The 22142-nt window shown below is 46.0% G+C and overlaps 1 protein-coding gene across 1 annotated transcript in view; it reads left to right on the forward strand.

Moving 5' to 3' along the window:
• ncam2a (neural cell adhesion molecule 2a) overlaps positions 1–22142 on the forward strand; it is a 543279-nt gene that overhangs the window by 230145 nt on the left and 290992 nt on the right. Inside the window, exons 16-17 of the mRNA XM_078231910.1 lie at positions 9263–9413; positions 17409–17596. Coding sequence (XP_078088036.1) covers positions 9263–9413; positions 17409–17596 — 339 coding nt within the window. The remainder of the gene's footprint in view (positions 1–9262; positions 9414–17408; positions 17597–22142) is intronic.

Consider the following 22142-nt stretch of genomic DNA (forward strand, 5'->3'; position numbering starts at 1 on the left):
GGACTGGTAATGAGAGGACACAAAGATAATGGCAAAAAATGGAGGCGAAGAGGGGAGTTGAGGAGAATAGTTTCATCCAGAAGATGGTGGAAGTCTGGAACTCACTGCCTAAAAGGATGGTTGAGTTAAAAACTCTTGTATCATTTAAGAAATATTTAGAAATTCACTTGTACTGCCATAACTTCCAGGGCACTGGGCCAAGTCCTGGAAAATAGAACATAGAACATAGAACATAGAACATTACAGCGCAGAACAGGCCCTTCGGCCCACGATGTTGCACCGACCAGTTAAAAAAAAACTGTGACCCTCCAACCTAAACCAATTTCTTTTCGTCCATGAACCTATCTACGGATCTCTTAAACGCCCCCAAACTAGGCGCATTTACTACTGATGCTGGCAGGGCATTCCAATCCCTCACCACCCTCTGGGTAAAGAACCTACCCCTGACATCGGTTCTATAACTACCCCCCCTCAATTTAAAGCCATGCCCCCTCGTGCTGGATTTCTCCATCAGAGGAAAAAGGCTATCACTATCCACCCTATCTAAACCTCTAATCATCTTATATGTTTCAATAAGATCCCCTCTTAGCCGCCGCCTTTCCAGCGAAAACAATCCCAAATCCCTCAGCCTCTCCTCATAGGATCTCCCCTCCATACCAGGCAACATCCTGGTAAACCTCCTCTGCACCCTCTCCAAAGCCTCCACATCCTTCCTGTAATGTGGGGACCAGAACTGCACACAGTACTCCAAGTGCGGCCGCACCAGAGTTGTGTACAGTTGCAACATAACGCTACGACTCCTAAATTCAATCCCCCTACCAATAAACGCCAAGACACCATATGCCTTCTTAACAACCTTATCTACTTGATTCCCAACTTTCAGGGATCTATGCACACATACACCTAGATCCCTCTGCTCCTCCACACTATTCAAAGTCCTCCCGTTAGCCCTATACTCAACACATCTGTTATTCCTACCAAAGTGAATTACCTCACACTTCTCCGCATTAAACTCCATCCGCCACCTCTCGGCCCAACTTTGCAACCTGTCTAAGTCTTCCTGCAAACTACGACACCCTTCCTCACTGTCTACCACACCACCGACTTTGGTGTCATCAGCAAATTTGCTAATCCACCCAACTATACCCTCATCCAGATCATTAATAAATATTACAAACAGCAGTGGCCCCAAAACAGATCCCTGAGGTACACCACTTGTAACCGCACTCCATGATGAATATTTACTATCAACCACCACCCTCTGTTTCCTATCCGCTAGCCAATTCCTGATCCAATTTCCTAGATCACCCCCAATCCCATACATCTGCATTTTCTGCAGAAGCCTACCATGGTGAACCTTATCAAATGCCTTACTAAAATCCATATATACCACGTCCACTGCCTTGCCCCCATCCACCTCCTTGGTCACTTTCTCAAAAAACTCAATAAGGTTAGTAAGGCACGACCTACCTGCCACAAAACCATGCTGACTATCACCTATCAATTCATTACTCTCCAAATAACTATAAATCCTATCCCTTATAATTTTTTCCAACATCTTGCCGACAACAGAAGTGAGACTCACCGGTCTATAATTCCCGGGGAAGTCTCTGTTCCCCTTCTTAAACAATGGGACAACATTCGCTAACCTCCAATCTTCTGGTACTATACCAGAGGCCAACGACGACCTGAAGATCAGAGCCAGAGGCTCTGCAATCACTTCTCTTGCCTCCCAGAGAATCCTTGGATAAATCCCATCCGGACCAGGGGATTTATCTATTTTCAGACCCTCCAGAATATCCTGCACATCCTCCTTATCAACTGTAATACTGTCTATTCTACTCCCTTGCAACCCAGTGTCCTCCTCAGCTATATTCATGTCCCCTTGCGTGAACACCGAAGAGAAATATTGGTTCAATGCCTCACCAATCTCCTCCGGTTCCACACATAACTTCCCTCTGCCATCTATAACTGGCCCTAAACTTGCCCTAACCAACCTTCTGTTCTTGACATACCTATAGAACGCCTTAGGATTCTCTTTAACCCTATCCGCCAAAGTCTTCTCATGAAAATGGGATTCATGTGGTCAGATCTTTATTGATCGATGTATACATGATGGGCTGAATGATCTCCTTCTGTGCTGCAAACATTTATGAATCTGTGAATCTATGAAAGGCAATGTGTTGTGATCTGGAATAGGCGACTTGAAAGGGTGGTGGATGCAGGTTCGATTGGAGCTTTCCAAAGGAAATTGGTAAATACTGGAGGAGATAAATAAATACAAGACTGTGGGGGTAGAGCAGAATACAGAACGAAAGAACCTGCTCAACCTGATGGGTTCAATGCCATCTTCTGTGCTCTGTCATACCTCTATCGTACCTCAACATAGATCGAATGTAAAGCCTTCTGTCTGACTTCAACCTTCACTTTCATTCTATGAATCTTAAATTCATAAACCTAGGAATTAAGCACATTATGCCTGCGTTTATATACACTACAACGGAAAAACAAAACAGGGCAGTGGGGAACAAGATGGGATGAATGGGAGTAATTGGGCAGTTCTCTCAATGAGTTGGCAAAGGAACTGTGGAGGAATCCAGATACAAATACAGGATTTTAAGAGATCCCAGTTATGATGCAGAGTTTTAAGAGAATGGAAATATTAATGCAGGATTCGCTATCTGGATTCCTTCACCGCTCCTGGACCAACTCATTGAAACAACTGCCCAATTCTATCTGTTCATAAGACTAACCAGATATAAATGTAGGGTTATAAGATTAAAAGCATTATTCTCCTATTTAATATGGATTAAGAATTAAAAGCAGAGTTCATCTGCTGGACAAAGATTAGAAAAGTTTATAAAGTTGCCTGGGCGTAATGCTGTGCTCAAATACAACATCTGTGGCATAGAATATGGTATCACCTGTATATCAACACCTTTTACAAGGTGTTGATAATTGTAAGATACTTCAGTCTAACAATGGGTAACCTTCAGGATGATTGTAAAAAACATGCCAATTGAATCCTGGAAACTGTGTAGTGACCACTCCCTGCACCCCTCAATATAAAGTTTTTTTTTAGTTTATTTATTAGTGTCACAAGTAGGTTTATATTAACCTACTTACCCAAATGAAGTTGCTGTGAAAATCCCCTGGTTGCCAGACTCCGGCGCCTGTTCGGGTACACTGAGGGAGAATTTAGCACGGCCAATGCACCCTAACCAGCACGTTGTTTGGACTGTGGGAGGAAACTGGAGCACCTGGAGGAAACCCACGCAGACACAGGGAGAATGTGCAGCCTCCGCACAGACAGTGGCCCAAGCTGGGAATTGAACCCGAGTCCCTGGCACTGTGAGGCAGCAGTGCTAACCACTGCGCCACTGTGGGCTTGAAGGATGTTGACTGAAATGAAGGATATTGAACAAAACAAAGGATGTTGTCCAGCACACGTACTCAACATCCTTCCTGCTATTTTAGCTTTTTTAGGCTATAAATATTGAAACAGCACAGTAAGACTTTTATATCCATTGGATTCACTTTAGCATCTTGCAAAGTAAAGGTAGCTTGCTGTAGTATTGTGATGATGGTTCTCCCCTTAATTGGTCACTTTTTATTTGGGGATTTAAGGTAAATACTGTTGCAAAGTTGGTGTTAGAAAAATTGTCTGTTAAAAAGGTGTTTTTTTTTTCTGTACTAAGAGTTTAAAAAGAAAAAGAGATGCAGGTGCATATTGAGTACACAGACTGAAATATTGTTTCGAGAGTGCAGGCAGTCCATTAACAACAGGCTGCTTTTGAATTTTGCCCAATCAATTTAAATTAAGAACTTGAATAACAGCAGCCCCTTAGATTTAAATTTGATGTTTTGGTAACCTGAGAACCAATCCTATTGTGGGGATGTTGGTATGTCGTCAGGGGTATAAGAGGCAGCTCTCAGCTCGAGAGAGACAGCCAGGAACTGCCTCTGCCACCGCTCATTTTTGTCGTAAAAGAAAGACTCATCTCGCTCGTGAAGACAGAAGATTCCGGAAGATAAAACCTGGTTATATTTTGAGAGTGACTAAAAAAATTCTATTTTTTTTGGTTAGTAAGTGGGAATTTTATTTATCTAAACAGATTCTATTTGAATAGTGTTTTATTTGGTTTGTTAATAGTTTAGTTAACCTGTTCACTGCTGGTTAAACAAATAAAGTCTTGTTGATTTTATAGAGTCTCAGGTAGTTATTTTGATTCAACCACGAAAAGTTGCTGAAGGGCAGATCGTACTACCTCTCACACACTTTTAATAGATTATAAAGCGAGGTACTTCTTTTTGATTTGATTTGATTTATTGTCACATGTATTAACTTACAGTGAAAAGTATTGTTTCTTGTGCGCTATACAGACAAAGCATACTGTTCATAGAGAAGGAAATGAGCGAGTGCAGAATGTAGTGTTACAGTCATAGCTAGGGTGTAGAGAAAGATCAACTTAATGCGAGGTAGGTCCATTCAAAGGTCTGACAGCAGCAGGGAAGAAGCTGTTCTTTGAGTCGGTTGGTACGTGACCTCAGACTTTTGTAACTTTTTCCCGACGGAAGTAGGTGGGAGAGAGAATGTCCGGGGTGTGTGGGGTCCTTAATTAAGCTGGCTGCTTTGCCGAGGCAGTGGGAAGTGTAGACAGAGTCAATGGATGGGAGGCTGGTTTGCATGATGGATTGGGCTACATTCACGACCTTTTGTAGTTCTTTGTGGTCTTGGAGCGGTCTTGCACGCTTTGAGTGGTTAGGTGTTAGCTCAATGCTACTTTAAGTAATGATGGATATTTTAAATATCTCCCTATGAGATTAATAAAATCTGGATTCACTATTGGAAACAAGGTTATACTTACTTTTCCTGGACTGTCAATGTAGCAATTACCTAAGAAAGTGAATCACATTTTTAGCTCTTTAACAAACAAAATGAATTGGAACTTATATTGTTTTATTTCGGCTGGAATTCTCCAGTCTTGCACACCCTACTACCAACGCCAGTGAGGATGAAGAATTCGGTGTTCAGCCAAATATCTATTCACTGCAGTGGGACAGGAGAATTCCAGCCTCAGGTGAGGTCAGATAGTTCCGTCCATAGTCTTTTGTATGCAAACTCAAGATCCTATCTCTGTAAACTCTTCAATGGAGAGGTACGTTTTTGAGGAGAGATGTGTGTACACTTATGCTATCTGGGTTGTAATAATCCAGCTGAAACTTGTTAAAATGGCTATCTGGAGGATACTAATATTCTCTGGTGGTGCCTTTCTTTCAGAGAGAGTTAGTTCGGTTCTTCAGAGCCATTTAGGTGCCTATGGGAGCCTGTATTTCTCAACCTAAAGTGAGAATGATCATCCAAGAGGCACTCCTGATTGCGAATAGTCCCACAAATAGACTAGGATTCTTACCCATGTCAGAACGATGGGCCAAATAGCCTCCCTCTGTGCTGCAGGATTATACCCTCTGATTCCAATGTTCTAGAGGCAGGCAGCAACATCAATATCGATTTGATTTGATTTGACTTCTTATTGACACATGTATAGGGATGCAGTGAAAAGTATTGTTTATTGCGCGCTATAAGACAAAGCATACCGTACATAGAGAAGGAAAGGAGAGAGTGCAGAATGTAGTGTTACAGTCATAGCTCGTGTTTAGAGAAAGATCAACTAAATATAAGCTAGGGAAGAAGCTGTTCTTGAGTCAGTTGTTACGTGACCTCAGACTTTTGCATCTTTTTCCTAATGGAAAAAAGTGAAAGAGAGAACGTCCGGGATGCGTGGGGTTCTTGATTACATGGGCTGCTTTTCCGAGGAAGTGTAGATGGAAGTGTAGCAGGAAGTGTAGACGGAGCCAATGGATGGGAGGCTGGTTTGTGTGATAGACTGGGCTTTATTCACAACCCTTTGTAGTTTCTTGCGGTCTTGGGTAGAGCAGGAGCCATACCAAGCTGTGAAAGCCAGAAAGAATGATCTTTATGGTGCATCTGTAAAAATTGGTGAGTGTCGTAGCGGACATTCCAAATTTCCTGAGACTCATGAAAGCTATTGAGTCTCTAGCACAATACCCCCAATAAAGGAGAGAGGTATCATCGCTACATTACAGCAAGCTGCTGCAGACAACTGAGTTGGACGATCAGCCATGATCGTAATGAATGGCGGAGCAAGCTCAAAGGCCCAAATGGTCTCCTCCTGCTTCTATCTTCTATATTTCTATGTTTTACCTTTACCTCGCGAGATGCTGGAGTGAATCCAATGGAACTAAATACCCAATGGTGCGGTTTCCATATTTATAGCCTCCAAGAGTTAAAATAGCAGAAAGCATGTTGAGTACATGTGCTGGACAACATCCTTTGTTTTCTTCAATATCCATCATTTTAGTCAACATCCTTCAGGCAATATAACTTAGTATGTGCAAGTTATTGCAAACATTCAAACACAGTCTCAAAATGACGGGTTTTAACCAGTTCGCTCTTCTAGCAGGGTTTAAATCTGCTTGTTGTCTCACTAGGGCAAAAGAATGAAAATAGCGAAAGAGACGGAAATGAAGTTTGTCATGAATCCTCCCCAAGGTTCTTCCTCTTCCTTGTTTTCCATGTATCAGCGCCATTGAGATTGGATTACCCTGTGGGAGAACCACTTTCATTTAAATGCACTGTTGATAATGCATTGTTTAGCTGCAAGTATTTTTTTTCCCCAGAAGGTACTCATGATAGAAAGAGATTGAAGGAGCAATCAAAACAGACTACTATCTTAATGTGAGCAGCAATTTGCAGCTGAGGGAGAGATATTTCATTTGTGTAGAGCCTGGTTCAGTCCACATCTAGATTGCTGTATTTAGATTGGAATTGGATTTTATTGGAGTCAGGGTCACGAGGTTGAGAGAGTTGCAGAATGATGCGAGGCTGAGCAAAATGAATTTATATTCTCTGGCATTTAGAAGAACAAAGAACAAAGAGAGCACTCTGGTGCCTGTTCGGGTACACTGAGGGAGAATTTAGCATGGCCAATGCACCTAACCAGCACTTCTTTCAGACTGTGCGAGGAAACCGGAGCACCGGAGGAAACCCACGCAGACACGGGGAGAACATGCAAACTCCACCCAGACCATGACCCAAGTCAGGAATCGAACCCAGGTCCCTGGCGTTGGGAGGCAGCAGTGCTAACCACTGTGCCACCCAGTGGACCTCTGCATGGTCTGTCTCCGCCTGCCATGATTCCCTTGGCGGGCAAGATGAGAAAATTCAGCCCTTTGCCTCACAGTCAAATTCCTCGATTCCTTCAGCCCCTTCATCTCCCTGTAATCCCTTTCAGCCCTACAACCCTTCGGGATCTTGCTGCTTTTCCAATCTTGGCCTCTCGAACATCCCCAATTTTCATTGTCCCTCCCCAAAGATAGATGTGCCTTCAGCTGACTGTGCTCCAAAACTCCCCACCCCCAAAACCTTCCAGTCCCTCTTTTTTTCATCTTTAAGACAATCTATTTGAGCAAGTATTTGCTCAACTGCCTGAATGTCTTGTTTTCTGACTTGATATCAACTCCTGTCTGTTTATCCTGCCATGAAGTGCCATGGGTTGCTTTTTACGACATTAAAAGCAATACATAAATGCAAGGTTTCATTGGTGAATTGCTCACTGCCTGACTCATATATTAAGGACCATAGAACCATAGAAACGTTACAGTGCAGAAGGAGGCCATTCGGCCCATCGAGTTGCACCGATAACAATCCCACCTAGGCCTTATCCCCATAACCCCACATATTTACCCTGCTAATCCCGCTAATCGACGCATCTTGGGACACTAAGGGGCAATTTAGTATTGCCAATGCACCTAACCCGCACATCATTGGACTGTGGGAGGAAACCGGAGCGCCCGGAGGAACCCCACGCAGACACGGGGAGAAGGTACAAACTCCACACAGACAGTGACCCAAGCTGGGAATCGAACCCGTTCCCTGGTCCCTGGTGCTGTGAGGCAGCTGTGCTGCCCACGGTGGCACAACGGTTAGCACTGCTGCCTCTACCTGGAGCAGTTGATCCCTCAGAAACCCTCAGTGCCTTCAAGGAGAGAAATGAAACAAATGAAAAATAACTGGAGGGATAATTACGAGATGTCTGCAGCACACTACAGGGTGCAATTATCCTCGAGTCTGACAAAGATTTAATATGCTCACTCTTTAAGTAGGGCGGAGGAAAACTATGCTATTTTCATACTTGTAAACAAGCATGACTTCTGTAATGGTTACTCTCAGTGAGCAGTGGGAGGCAGCCAATTAACAGCGAGAGAACACAGCGGGCGGTAAGGGTAGCTACACTGGAAGAGAACTTTGGCAGCTTTGTTACGGAGAGTTGGAGCCATTTTTTAAGACCTGCTGCTCATTGCAATCTCTCTAATACATTGCAGCAACAGACTACATTACAATACCCACAGTCAGAACCTGCGGTGGAAATTCCTCCATCAATTCTTCTCCCCACCGCCCCCGACTTTGCACACTTGTTCAAAGTCTCAATTACCTTCATTTTTTTTAAAGTTCCATTCAGGCCCAACATTCTGCTTTGATTAATGTGGGGATTTATTCCCTGAAAAGTTAACAGTCAGTTGTTCCGATTTTATAATAGATTTTATAACTCATAGTATTTAAATGATCGAGAATTTAATTAGCTTAACCTGACAGAGTTTGATCTATGGACTTGAATACAACAATGCAGAGCCCAGTAGACCTTTCATTTGTATTCTGCAATTAAGGAGACCTGCATCTTGCAACATGTTGTCATTATTTATACACCGAAGTGTTCATAACTGCACAATTCTTTTATTATGTTAAACTTTATTTTATATTATAGATATAGCTATCTACCAATATGTTACAGAATCATAGAAAGAGGCCTTTAGGCACCGATAACAATCCCGCCCAGACCCTATTCTTATAACCTTACATATTTACCCTGCTAATCTCCCTGACACCAAGGGGCAATTTAGCATGGCCAGTGCACCTAACCCGCATATTCTGGACTGTGGGAGGAAACTGGAGCACCCGGAGGAAACCCATGCAGACACGGGGAGAATGTGCAAATTCCACACAGACAGTGACCCGAGGCTGGAATTGAACCCGAGTCCCTGGCGCTGTGAGGCAGCAGTGCTAACCACTGTGCCGCCATGCCATCCATGAATGACAATTATGTGTTTAATTTGTAGTCATTGTAAGTTAACTATGATTTTTCAGTAAACTAATTATCTATCTTTTTGTTATTATGTACAGATTCTTGATGGGAGGATTGAGGTGCGGAGACAGACGGGGAAATCTTCACTGCACATCAGGAATATCGAGCCCAGTGACTCAGGGGTGTATCATTGTGAAGCCAGAAGTCCAATTGGACGAGACCAGAAGAGCATGCACTTGGATATTCAATGTAGGTTCAGCATGCAGGAGGTTCTGCTTTTCTTTTCATAACATTTGCTCTTCTCAGCATGATGGACTCAGATATTCTGCTGTTCCCTAAATTTTCTTGCTCAGGATGTGGGCATCGCTGGCAGGACCAGAAATTCTTGACCATCCTTACTTGTGCTTGAGAAAGTGGCGCAAGGCCACCTTCTTGACCTGCCGCAGTTGGTGGAGCTAAGGCACTCCCAAAGTAATTGTTATTCATGGATGGCACAGGGCGCAATTGTCAGCACTGCTGCCTCACAGGGCCAGGGACCCGAGTTCGATTCCGGCCTTGGTTGACTGTCTGTGTGGAGTTCTCCCTGTGTCTGCATGCGTTTCCTCTGGGTGCTCCAGTTTCCCCCCACATTCCAAAGCTGTACAGGTTAGGTGCGTTGGCCATGCTAAATTGCCCCTTAATGTCCAAGATGTGTAGGTTAGGGGAATTAGCGGGGTAAATACTTGGGGCTACAGGGAACAGGTCTGGGTGGGATTGCCTTTTAGTGTCAGGGGATTACATGGTGTTACAAGGAGAGGACCTGGGTGGGATTGTTGGCGGTGCAGACTCGATGGGCCGAATGGCCTCCCTCTGCACTGTCGGGATTCTATGATTCGGTCAATTCTTGCTCGAGATAAGCAGGGTAAATTCATGTGGTTATGGATATAGGGTTTGGGTGGGATTGTTGTCGGTGCATGCTTAATGGGCTGAATGGCCTCTTTCTGCATTGTAGGGATTCTATGATTCTATAACATACTGGTAGATAACTGTTCGGAAGGGAGAACGAGGTTTTGATTCAGCACTCAACATTCTGGGGATTATCATTAACCAGGTGTTTTTTTAAAATTCATTCACTGGATGTGGGCGTAGCTGGCTGGGCCAGTATTTATTGTTCATCCCTGACTGCCCTCCATTTCAGAGCATTTGAGCATCAGCCACATTGCTGTGGGTCTGGAGTCACATGTAGGCTAGAGAGGACAAGAACAGATTTCCTTTCCTAAAGGACATTAGTGAAGTAGATGGGTTTTCATGCCAACCGACAATGGTTTGATGGCCATCAAAGAACAAAGAACAATACAGCACAGGAACAGGCCCTTTGGCCCTCCAAGCCTGCACCGATCATGTGTTCCTAACTAGACCATCCGTTTGTATCCCTCTATTCCTAGTCTGTTCATGTGGCTATCTAGACAAGTCTTAAATGATCCTAGCGTGTCTGCCTCAGCCACCTTGCTTGGTAGTGCATTCCAGGCCCCCACCACCCTCTGTGTAAAAAACGTCCCCCGCATATCTGTATTGAACCTTTTCCCCCTTACCTTGAACTTGTGACTCCTTGTGTTTGTCGTTTCTGACCTGGGAAAAAGCTTCCAACTGTTCACCCTATCTATGCCCTTCATAATTTTATAAACTTCTATTAGGTTGCCCCTCAACCTTCGTCTTTCCAGGGAGATCAACCCTAGTTTACTCAATCTCACCTCATAGCTAATACCCTCCATACCAGGCAACATCCTGTTAAACCTTTTCTGCACTCTCTCCAAAGCCTTCACATCCTTCTGGTAGTGTGGCGACCAGAACTGGACGCAATATTCCAAATGTGGCCTAACCAACTGCAACATCATATGCCAACTTTTATACTCTATGTCCCGTCCAATAAAGGCAAGCATGCCATATGCCTTCTTCACTACCTTTTCCACCTGTGCTGCCACCTTTAAGGATCTGTGGACTTGCACACCCAGATCCCTCTGTGTGTCTATAGTCCTGATGGTTCTGCCATTTATTGTATAGCTCCCCCCTGCATTAGATCTACCAAAATGCATCACTTCGCATTTATCTGGATTAAATTCCATCTGCCATTTCTCCGCCCAATTTTCCAGCCTATCTATATCCTGCTGTATTCTCTGACAATGTTCATCACTATCTGCAACTCCAGCAATCTTTGTGTCGTCCGCAAACTTACTAATCAGACCAGCTACATCTTCTTCCAAATCATTTATATATATCACAAACAGCAGAGGTCCCAGTACAGAGCCCTGCGGAACACCACTAGTCACAGACCTCCAATCAGAAAAAGACCCCTCCACTGCTACCCTCTGTCTTCTATGGCCAAGCCAGTTCTGTACCCACCTAGCTAGTTCACCTTTGATCCCGTGAGATTTAACCTTTTGCACCAGGGACCTTGTCAAATGCTTCACTAAAATCCATGTAGATGACATCCACGGCCCTTCCCTCGTCAATCATTTTTGTCACCTCCTCAAAAAACTCAACCAAATTTGTGAGGCATGACCTCCCTAAACTTTTAAGTGCAGGTTTTTATTCAATTCAAATTTCTCCATCTGCCCTGGTCCAGCTGAATAGGACTGTGGCTACAAGAGCAGGTCAGAGGCTGGTAATTCTGTGGTGAGTAACTCACCCCCTGACTCCCCACCATCTGGGCCTAAGTCAGGAAGGTGATGAAACTCTCTCCAACTAGCTGAATAATTGTGGCTCCAATCCCAACAAGAAGTCCCACACTATTCAGGACAAGTAACCTGCTTGACCGGCACTCCATTCACCAACTTAAACACTCACGTCCTCCATCACCTACAGTGGCAGCAGTGTGCACCGTCTGCAAAATGCACTGCAGCAACTCACCAAAGCTTCATCGACAGCATCTTTTAAACTCATGACCTGTTCCACTGAGAAGAACAAGGGCAGTGGGTGCATGGGAACATGCAAGTTCCTATCCAAGTCCCTCACCATCCTGATGTGGAAATATACCACTGTTCCTTCACTGTCGTTGGGTCAAGATTCTGGAACTCCCTCCCTAACAGCACTGTGGGTATGTCTGCACCAGATAGACTGCAACAGTTCAAGAAGGGGCGGCACGGTGACACAGTGCTTAGGACTGCTGCCTCACAGTGCCAGGACTCAGGTGCAATTCCTGGCTTGGTTGACTGTCTGTGTGGAGTTTGCACATCCTCCCCGTGCCTGCGTGGGTTTCCTCCGGGTGCCCCGGTTTCCTCCCACAGTCCAAAGATGTGCGGGTTAGGTTGATTGGCCATGCTAAACTGCTCTTTAGTGTCAGGGGGATTAGCAGGGTAAATGTGTGGGGTTACGGGAACAGGGCCTCGGTGGGATAGTGGTCAGTGCTGACTTGATGGGCCGAATGGCCTCCTTCTGCACTATAGGATTCGATAGAATTCTATAATTGAAAACAAGGCAGCTCATCATCATCTTTTTTTAAATTCATCCATGGGACATGGGTGTCGCTGGCTGGCCAGCATTTATTGCCCATCCCTAGTTGCCCTTGAGAAGGTGGTGGTGAGCTGTCTTCTTGAATCGCTGCAGTCCACGTGCTGTGGGTTGACCCACAATGCCGTTAGGGAGGGAATTCCACGATTTTGACCCAGCGACTGTGAAGAAATGGCGATATATTTCCAAGTCGGGATGGTGAGTGGCTTGGAAGGGAATTTGCAGGTGATTGTGTTCCTATGTAACTGCTGCCCTTGTCCTTGTAGATGGAAGTGGTAGTGGGTTTGGAAGGTGCTGTCTAAGGATCTTTGGTGAATTGTTGCAGTGCATCTTGTAGATAGTACACACTGCTGCTACTGAGCGTCGGTGGTGGAAGGAGTGAATGTTTGTAGATGTGGTGCCAATCAAGGGCAATTAGAGATTGGCAACAAATGTTAGCCTGGCCAACAAGCCATGAAATAATAAAATAAAGAGAATAATGAGGGACCAGTGATCGAGTTCCAAGTTTGCTTTGTGTGTGTCTTGGAGGGAAACTTGGAGGTGATGGTATTCCCTCACACCCAGTTCCCTTGTCCTATTGGATTGTGGGAGTCACAGGCATTAGAGATGGGGGAGAGAAGATGAGAATACATCCAACCAGCTTCTGATCCTATCCATGCTTATCACTTTGTTCTTTTTTTAAATAAAGATCTTGCATTTCCATAGCATCTTTCTCAATCTCAAATATGTCTAAGGTGCTTTCAGACCAATGAAGTTGTTTTGAAGTGTAGTCCCTGTTGTAATATAGGAGGTGTGTGCATTTAGGGAGAGAGTAGTGTAGTGGTGATGTCCCTGGCCTAGTAATCCGGAGGCCCAGACTAATGTTCTGGGGGAAAGGGTTCAAATCCAACATTGCAGCTGGTGGAAGTTAATTCAATTAATAAATCTGTATTTGAAAGCTAGTCTCAGTAAAGGTGACCATGGCAATCATTGCTGATTGTTGTAAAAGCCCATCTGATTCACCAATGCCCTTTAGGGAAGGAAATCTGCCACCTGGTCTGGCCTAAATGTGACTCCAGAGCCACAGCAAGGGGGTTGACTGCCCCCTGAAAAGACCGAGTGAGCCACACAGTTCAAGGGCAATTTGGAATGGGCAACAAAGGCTGGCTTTGCCAGCGATGCTCATATCCCATGAAAAAATTAAAAGAAGCAAGCTTCCACTTTTAGCAACGTGATAAATGACCAGAAAATCTGTTCTTTAACGATGGCAAGTGTAACTCAGACTTAGTGCTCTGCAATTTGCCAGTTGCTTGTTCCGTCTCTGTCCCAATTCCCCTCCAGTATCAATGTAGACTGCGAAGCATCACAGTTTTAAGCACAAATTTTGTGTACTCGTGTACCCACATTCCGCTGCTTATTTTAAAAATATCAGGTGGGATTCTCCCGAAAAAATTCCAAGTGTCAAATCTGGGTAAAAACTGGAGGAAATCACGCTGGTTTTTTCAGCAGGATTTTCAAAATGAATCTTCCACACTCTGTGTATCACAGGCAGCCGTAGCGCGAATCACGCTGAAAGACTGTGAGCAGGGCCCATTCCCACCGGAGAGGCCGGCAGCATAGCACTGAGTGGGCCATGATGCATGTGCCAACCTGTCAGCGCTGAGATCAGCGCATGCTCACTGGCCCCGCACTGTCGGCTCCCCTATCGCTGGCCAACTCAATTGCTGGCCAGCCCCGGGACCCCTGCATCGCTGGCCATGCGACCCCCCCCCACACCACGCGATTGCTGACTCCCCCAAACCCCCAGCCCACCTTGACCTACCCCCCCCCCCCCACCCCCCCACCCCCCGCCACCAGCAGTACCAATTTCCTCGACTAGCACGGTAGCACAGTGGTTAGCACTGCTGCTTCACAGCGCCAGGGTCCTGGGTTCGGTTCCCGGCTCGGGTCACTGTCTGTGTGGAGTTTGCACATTCTCCTCGTGTCTGCGTGGGTTTCCTCCGGGTGCTCCGGTTTCCTCCCACTGTCCAAAGATGTGCGGGTTAGGTTGATTGGCCAGGTTAAAAATTGTCCCTTAGAGTCCTGAGATGTGTAGGTTAGCGGGATTAGCGGGTAAAATATGTGGGGGGTAGGGCCTGGGTGGGATTGTGGTCGGTGTAGACTCGATGGGCCGAATGGCCTCCTTCTGCACTGTAGGGTTTCTATGATTCTATGATTTCTATGACTCCACCCTTCCACCGGCAGATCTCCCTCCCCTCCCCGCAGTGGTTTCCCATGCTCACAGTCCCAATCCTCCCGGCAGGCCGACATCCCCCCCACCCCCCCCCCCCCCCCCCCCCCCCCACTCCAATGGCCAGCCCCAATCGCTGGCCTCCCACCCTCTGTCACTAAGCCCAAGTGCAGAGTGGCAGTGGGACCCCCCCACCTCCACCCATCGCACCCCCCTTCCAGAGGCCATGCCCACATTAAGCCCTCCAAATTAGTCCCCAACCTCATTAGGTCATGCCCCATTGCCTGATGCCTGGTGGGCAGTGCCAAGGTGACCCCTGGGCATTGCTTCAGTCTCGGACGTGCCAATCAGATGCAGGTCGTCATTAGAATAATTTATGCAGCTCCACACCGATTTCTGGCGTGGAGCTGACGGCATCGGAAATCCGGCACCCTGAGACTTGGGGAGGCCGTGGCGCCCAGTGGGGAGCCCGCTAAACGGCCTCCGTTAGAGTCTCTCGGCCAGACTGGGAGAATCACCCCCTGGAATTGGGGTCTGCCCACAAAACGGGTGATATTTCTGCTAATTGCAGTCATTTGTAGACCTTCCAGGAAGCTCCAGAAATGGAAGGAGAATTTTTCACCTCTAAGTCACTAATAGATAAGTCCCCAAATGTCTGAATGTTTTTTTTTTCATTTTACTGAAATAGTTGACAACTGTATTTAAACAAGAAAATGGTTTTCCATATTTTGTAAAAGTCGTTTTCACTCATTTTAAATTGGGTTACTCACAGAGGGTGGTTTGCGATTTAGCAAACTATTCTTTTGCGTGATAAACCCATTTCTAGCTGCATTAATCAAATTGCACCAAGTCTGAGGTGCAGCAAGGAATTATTTTTAAATCAGAAACAAATTTAAAATAATTACTGACACAGTAACAGAAAAATGCTGGAAAATCTCTGCAAGTACGACAGCATCTGTGGAGGGAGCAGAGACCGAGTCCAGTTAACCCTTCATCAGAGCTCTCCTCTCTCTCCACAGATCATAGAATCCATGAATCATAGAATCCCTGCAGTGTAGAAGGAGGCCATTTGGCCCATCGAGTCTGCACCGACCACAATCCCACCTAGGCCCTAACCCCATAACCACACATACTTACCCTGCTAACCCCCCCCTGATGTGGAGATGCCGGTGTTGGACTAGGGTGGGCACAGTAAGAAGTCTCACAACACCAGGTTAAAGTCCAACAAGTTTATTTGGAGTCAGACTCACCTGAAGAAGGAGCTGCAATCTGAAAGCTTGTGCTATCAAATAAACCTGTTGGACTTTAACCTGGTGTTGTGAGACTTCTTACAATCCCCCCCCGACATTCGGGTCAATTTAGCATGGCCAATCAACCCAATCCGCACATCTTTGGACTGTGGGAGGAAACCCACGCAGACACGGTGAGAGCGTGCGAACTCCACACAGCCAGCGACCCGAGGCCGGAATTGAACCTGGGTCCCTGGCGCTGTGATGCAGCAGTGCTAACCACTGTGCCACCGTGTCACCCAGACGCTGTGAGGCCTGCTGAGATTTTCCAGCATTTTTCTGTTTTTGTTTCAGATTCCAGCATCTGCAGTATTTTGCATTTATCTTAAAATAATTAATATTGAAAACACTTCCCAATTTCACTGGGATCACCACACACTTTGCGTTTGACATTTTTGGAAATGAGTTTGGGTGAGAACCCAATGGAAAGCATTTCAAATTGGGCAACTTTGGAATCAGGGATTGCACCCAAGCAGAATCTCTACCTCAATATCACCGCATTTGCACTGACCACAATCCCACCCAGGCCCTATTCCCGTAACCCCACATATTTACCCTGCTAATCCCCCCTGATGTGGAGATGCCGGCGTTGGACTGGAGTGGGCACAGTAAGAAGTCTCACAACACCAGGTTAAAGTCCAACAGGTTTATTTGAAATCATGAGGTTTCGGAGCGCTGCTCCTTCCTCAAGTGAGTGACTCCACTCTCCTGGTGAAGGAGCAGTGCTCCGAAAGCTCGTGACTCCAAATCAACCTGTTGGACTTTAACCTGGTGTTGTGAGACTTCAATGTCACCAAACTGCTCTCTCTCGACAGATCTCTTTTCAATCTTGTTCAGTGTTCTTCTCTCTTTGCCTTGTCCCTTCACTCAGTTTAACAATTAAAACAGTGCAGTGTTTCATAAAGTCAAATTTTTGGACTGACCCACAACAGTGAAGACATCCACCCCACAGTCCAGAGGGAGGAAGAGGGTTTGGTTTTACCAAACCCTTGTTAGATTTGCAAATCTGGAACTCCAGCCTGTGACTGTAACCTCAAAGGACAAGAAACCTTGGCGTGGGACCATGCTGTTTCCCAGTAAAGCTCTGACTGGACGGGTGGCGAGTGCAACATCGAGATTTGCACCCTATCATTCTACATGTACTTTCTTCCTTTAAAATAGAAGGCTTACCGTTTCCAAACCAAAGCTACTCTGTTTTTCTGGCATAACTTCTGATTTCCCTCTGCTAATGTCTTTCTTTCTCCACCTCCACCCGCCCAGATGCTCCCAAGTTTCTGTCAACCCAGGTGACCTACTACTCATGGGAAGGGAATTCCGTCAACATCAGCTGTGATGTCACAGCCAACCCCCAGGCTTCCATCCACTGGAGGAAAGAAGGGATTGTCCTCTCCGACCTCAATACGTCCGACGTCAGTATTTATAAGAAGGGGACCCAGATCCTGCTGGAGGTGAGTCCGGGGTTTTGTAACGACTCCACAAATAGAACATAGAACATAGAAAGCCACAGCACAAACAGGCCCTTCGGCCCACAAGTTGCGCCGATCACATCCCCACCTCTAGGCCTATCTATAGCCCTCAATCCCATTAAATCCCATGTACTCATCCAGAAGTCTCTTAAAAGACCCCAACGAGTTTGCCTCCACCACCACCGACGTCAGCCGATTCCACTCACCCACCACCCTCTGAGTGAAAAACTTACCCCTGACATCCCCTAGAATAAGGTAGGCAATGAGTTTGATCAGCATGAACTTAGATTCTCTTCACTTTACCTTGAACAGAGAACATACAGCAGTACTGCACAGGAACAGGCCCTTCGGCCCACAATGTTGTGCCGAACATAATGCCAAATTAAACTTGTCCCTTCTGCCTGCCCTTGTCAATATCCCTCTATTCTTTGCACATTCATGTGTCTATCTAAAAGCCCCTTAAATGCCGCTATCATATCTGCCTGCACCACCCTGGCAGCGCGCCCCAGACATTTACTATGAGAATCTTATTCTCCAGCCGAGGCCTCTGCTGTGGAATCCCCTCACTATATCTTTCTGCTCCACTACCTCTCTTCCCTACTGTGAGACTCTCTTTAAAATCTACCGTGAAAAGTGTCTCCTTAGGCAGCTTGGTGTGAAATCTAATCTGATAATGCCCCTCTGGAGCACCTTGGGATGTTTTTAACTATGTTAAAGGTGCTATATAGCTGCATGTTGTTGTTGTTAGATCATCATTTGCCTTTCTCTCGATTGCAGTTCCCGTGGTGGGGACAAGAAGGATGTTGAGTTCAACACAGTTTGTAGAAATTGGCGGAATGGTGGGACTGATGTATGAGGAGAGATTGACTAGGATAGGATTGTTTTCGCTGCAGTTCAGATGAATGAGGGGGATCTCATAGAGACATATAAAATTCTAACAGGACTAGACAAGGTAGATGTAGGGAGGATATTCCCGATGGTGGGGGGAGTCCAGAACCAGGCGTCACAGTCTAAGGATTCGGGGTGGACCATTTAGGATGGAGATGAGGAGACATTTCTTCACCCAAAGAGTGGTGAGCCTGTGGAATTCATTACCACAGGAAGTAGTTGATGCCAAAACATTGAATGTATTCAAGAGGCAGCTGGATATAGCACTTGGGGCAAATGGGATCATAGAAACACTACAGTGCGGAAGGAGGCCATTCGGCCCATCGAGTCTGCACCGACCACAATCCCACCCAGGCCCTACCCCCACTTATTTATTTACTAATCCCTCTAACCTACACATCTCAGGACTCTAAGGGGCAATTTTTAACCTGGCCAATCAACCTAACCCACACATCTTTGGACTGTGGGAGGAAACCGGAGCACCCGGAGGAAACCCACGCCGACACGAGGAGAATGTGCAAACTCCACACAGACAGTGACCCGAGCCGGGAATCGAACCCGGGACCCTGGAGCTGTGAAGCAGCAGTGCTAACCATTGTGCTACCGTGCCGCCCCTGATCAAAGGTTATGGGGAAAAAGCAGGATTAAGCTATTGAGTTGGATGATCAGCCATGATCGTAATGAATTGGGGAACTGGCTCGAAGGGCCAAATTGCCTCCTCCTGCTCCTATCTTCTATGTTTCTATGAAACTCTCTTCTTGAAAATTGACCTCCCTTGTTGGCATTGCTGATTGGGGCAGGAACCAGCCAATGAATTTGGCATTTGTGGGGCCTTATCCACCCATTGGGTATTCCAGGACATCATGGGCAATGCTCGCAGTATCGCAGTGTGTACAATAACAGGCTGAGCTTCCCCAATAGCGAGTCATAATGAGAAACTTTGCTCTTGAACACGGAGGGATGCATGTATAAAATTCAGTTTACGATGGGGAGCTTTGTTGGAAGTCATAATGTTGGGAACTGAGAGCGGATTCACTGCCGTTTTCCATCCTCATTCAACATTGCCCTCTTTAACATTGTTGAGCTTTCCTCTTGGTTATTTAACAAGGCATGTGTTCCTGGTTAGTGTTGTGAGATTGGTTTGTGGGCAGGTCTGCGTAGGGCTGTGAGACATGATTGCTGCCATTTTGGAGCGGCATCTCTCACTTCCTGGTTCATCTTCGCATTGCTGCCACTGCCGCTCCAGCTCCCAGACACCCTCTCACTGCTGACCTTCTGACTGGCCAGCTACTCCAGCTCCCCAACACCCTCTCGCTGCTGACCCTCAGACCTGCGGCCTCTCCCACTCCCCGACTCTCCCATTCCCCGACTCTCCCACTTACTGCTTCCCTCTCCTGAACTTGCATTCCAGTTCAAGGTTCAGACCCATGGTGGCACAGTGGTTAGCATTGCTGCCTCACAGCACCAGGGACCCAGGTTCAATTCCAGCCTTGGGTAACTCTCTATGTGGAGTTTGCACATTCTCCCTGTGTCCGTGTGGGTTTCCTCCGGGTGCTCCGGTTTCCTCCCACAGTGCAAAGATGTACAGGTTAGGTGGATTGGCCATGGAATAGGGCAGGTAGTGAGCCTGGGGAAGATACCCGGTCAGAGAGTCGGTGCAGACTCGATGGGCCAAATGGCCTCCTTCTGCACTGTAGGAATTCTATGATTCTATGATTCAGATCCGATCTGAAGCTGGAGCTCGGGGTTGGAAAAATGTGGAAACTGACAGCTAGTCTGGGTCTGTTACTATCAATGTTCTTTTTAAATACAAACCATGTCTAACAAGGAATGAGTTTATTTTTACTGCATATCGCTGTCTGCAGCACACATTCCCAGCGCTATTCACTGAGGTCATGTCCCTTGTGGTTTCTAAAGCCATGTCTCAAAGCCCTGAGCAAACCAGCTTCCTCCTTTTGATATTTAAGGCTAAAGATGCCACAGATTTATTTTCTCAAGTGATTTGAACCAAAGATTTAAATTGAAGCTGTTTCTCCCTGCTCTCGCCGCTCGCCTGAAGAGCTCTCACTCACAGCGAGGGTTCAGGAGAGAGAAGCCGTGAGTGGGAATATTTGAAAAAAATATCATTATGGATGGCACGGTGGCACAGTGATTAGTACTGCTGCCTCACAGCGCCAGGGACCCGGGTTCAATTCCCAGCTTGGGTCACTGTTTGTTGAAGTTTGCACATTCTCCCCGTGTCTGGGTGGGTTTTCGTCGGGTGCTCCAGTTTCCTCCCACGGCCCAAAGATGTGCTGGTTAGGTGGATTGGATAAATATGTGGGGGTTACATAGAATCATACAGTGGAGAAGGAGGCCATTCGGCCCATCAAGTCTGCACCGACCACAATCCCACCTTGACCCTACCCCCATAACGACATGCATTTACCCTAGCTAGTCCCCCTGACACTGTGGGGCAATTTAGCATGGCCAATCCACCTAACCCACACATCTTTGGAGTGTGAGAGGAAACCGGCGCACCCAGAGGAAACCCACGCAGACATGGGGAGATTGTACAAATTGTACAATGGCCTCCTTCTGCACTGTAGGGATTCTATCACTATAATTGCCCCAGCTCGGCAACTCCACAGTACCAGGATTCCGACTTTCACAATGCCAGTGGCCCAGCTTTGAATTGGATCTCGATCTGGACCTTAGTCAACTCAGGTTCGGGAAAGGAAAGCCGCAAGTGGGAGAGTTGGGGAGTGGGAGGCATGAACAAGGATCAGCAAGAGGATGGTTCCAGGAGCAGGAGGGATAAGTTAGAGGATCATAGAGCCAAAGGTTGCGTTAGGAAGCGGGAAAGTTGAAGGGTCAGTGAAAAGAAGGGTCCACAGCGACAGAGGATCAGAGTGCAGGATATATATTGAGTGGGAGGTTGGGGAGCAGAATCAGTGACAAATGGGATTGACAGTGAGTGGGAGATAAGCACTTATTTTATATTTTTAAAGTTAATTAAAAGGAAATCCATTTAATTTAGCAATATAGGAATTTAGCAATGTATAGTACGTCAACTTAATGTCCCAAACTCTGGCTGGTGGATTGTATCAATCAACATGTTCCTTCCTCTGTTCATAGTGAGCAAGATACAGGCTGTTATACTCATAATTGATGTTATAATCGGATGGGAAGATTCCAGAATGGAACCCTGCACAAAAGATTGTAACCTTTGCTTTTTTATAAAATGTGGAGGAACAGGACAACTAATTTATTTTAACAAGGGAAAAACACTTGTTAAACATGATTAAGTGGATTACGATACAATACTTCTTCACTTCCTATTTAGCTCAAAATTGCACAGAAATTTTAAGATTAACACGGATTACAAAGCATATCTTCAGTTACAATGGTCTCATTAACACAAAGTCCCTTTAAGCAGGCAAGACGACTGTGGTCAAATACACACACTCTGCTCAGATCCCAATTGTCCATGATTTTTCCTTGGATTTCCCCCAGGTAATTGTCACGTGAGAGATTCCAGACTCCACTGCCAAAAACACGTTTTAAAATCTCGTTTCACTTTAACGTTTTCCATTCGCGGTTGGCATGCTGAAGTCCAGTCCAGGTTTTCCAAATGTCTCTTTTAAACAAAGCTTCCACG

Source organism: Mustelus asterias, chromosome 17 (assembly GCF_964213995.1).
Source record: "Mustelus asterias chromosome 17, sMusAst1.hap1.1, whole genome shotgun sequence".
Taxonomy (NCBI): domain Eukaryota; kingdom Metazoa; phylum Chordata; class Chondrichthyes; order Carcharhiniformes; family Triakidae; genus Mustelus; species Mustelus asterias.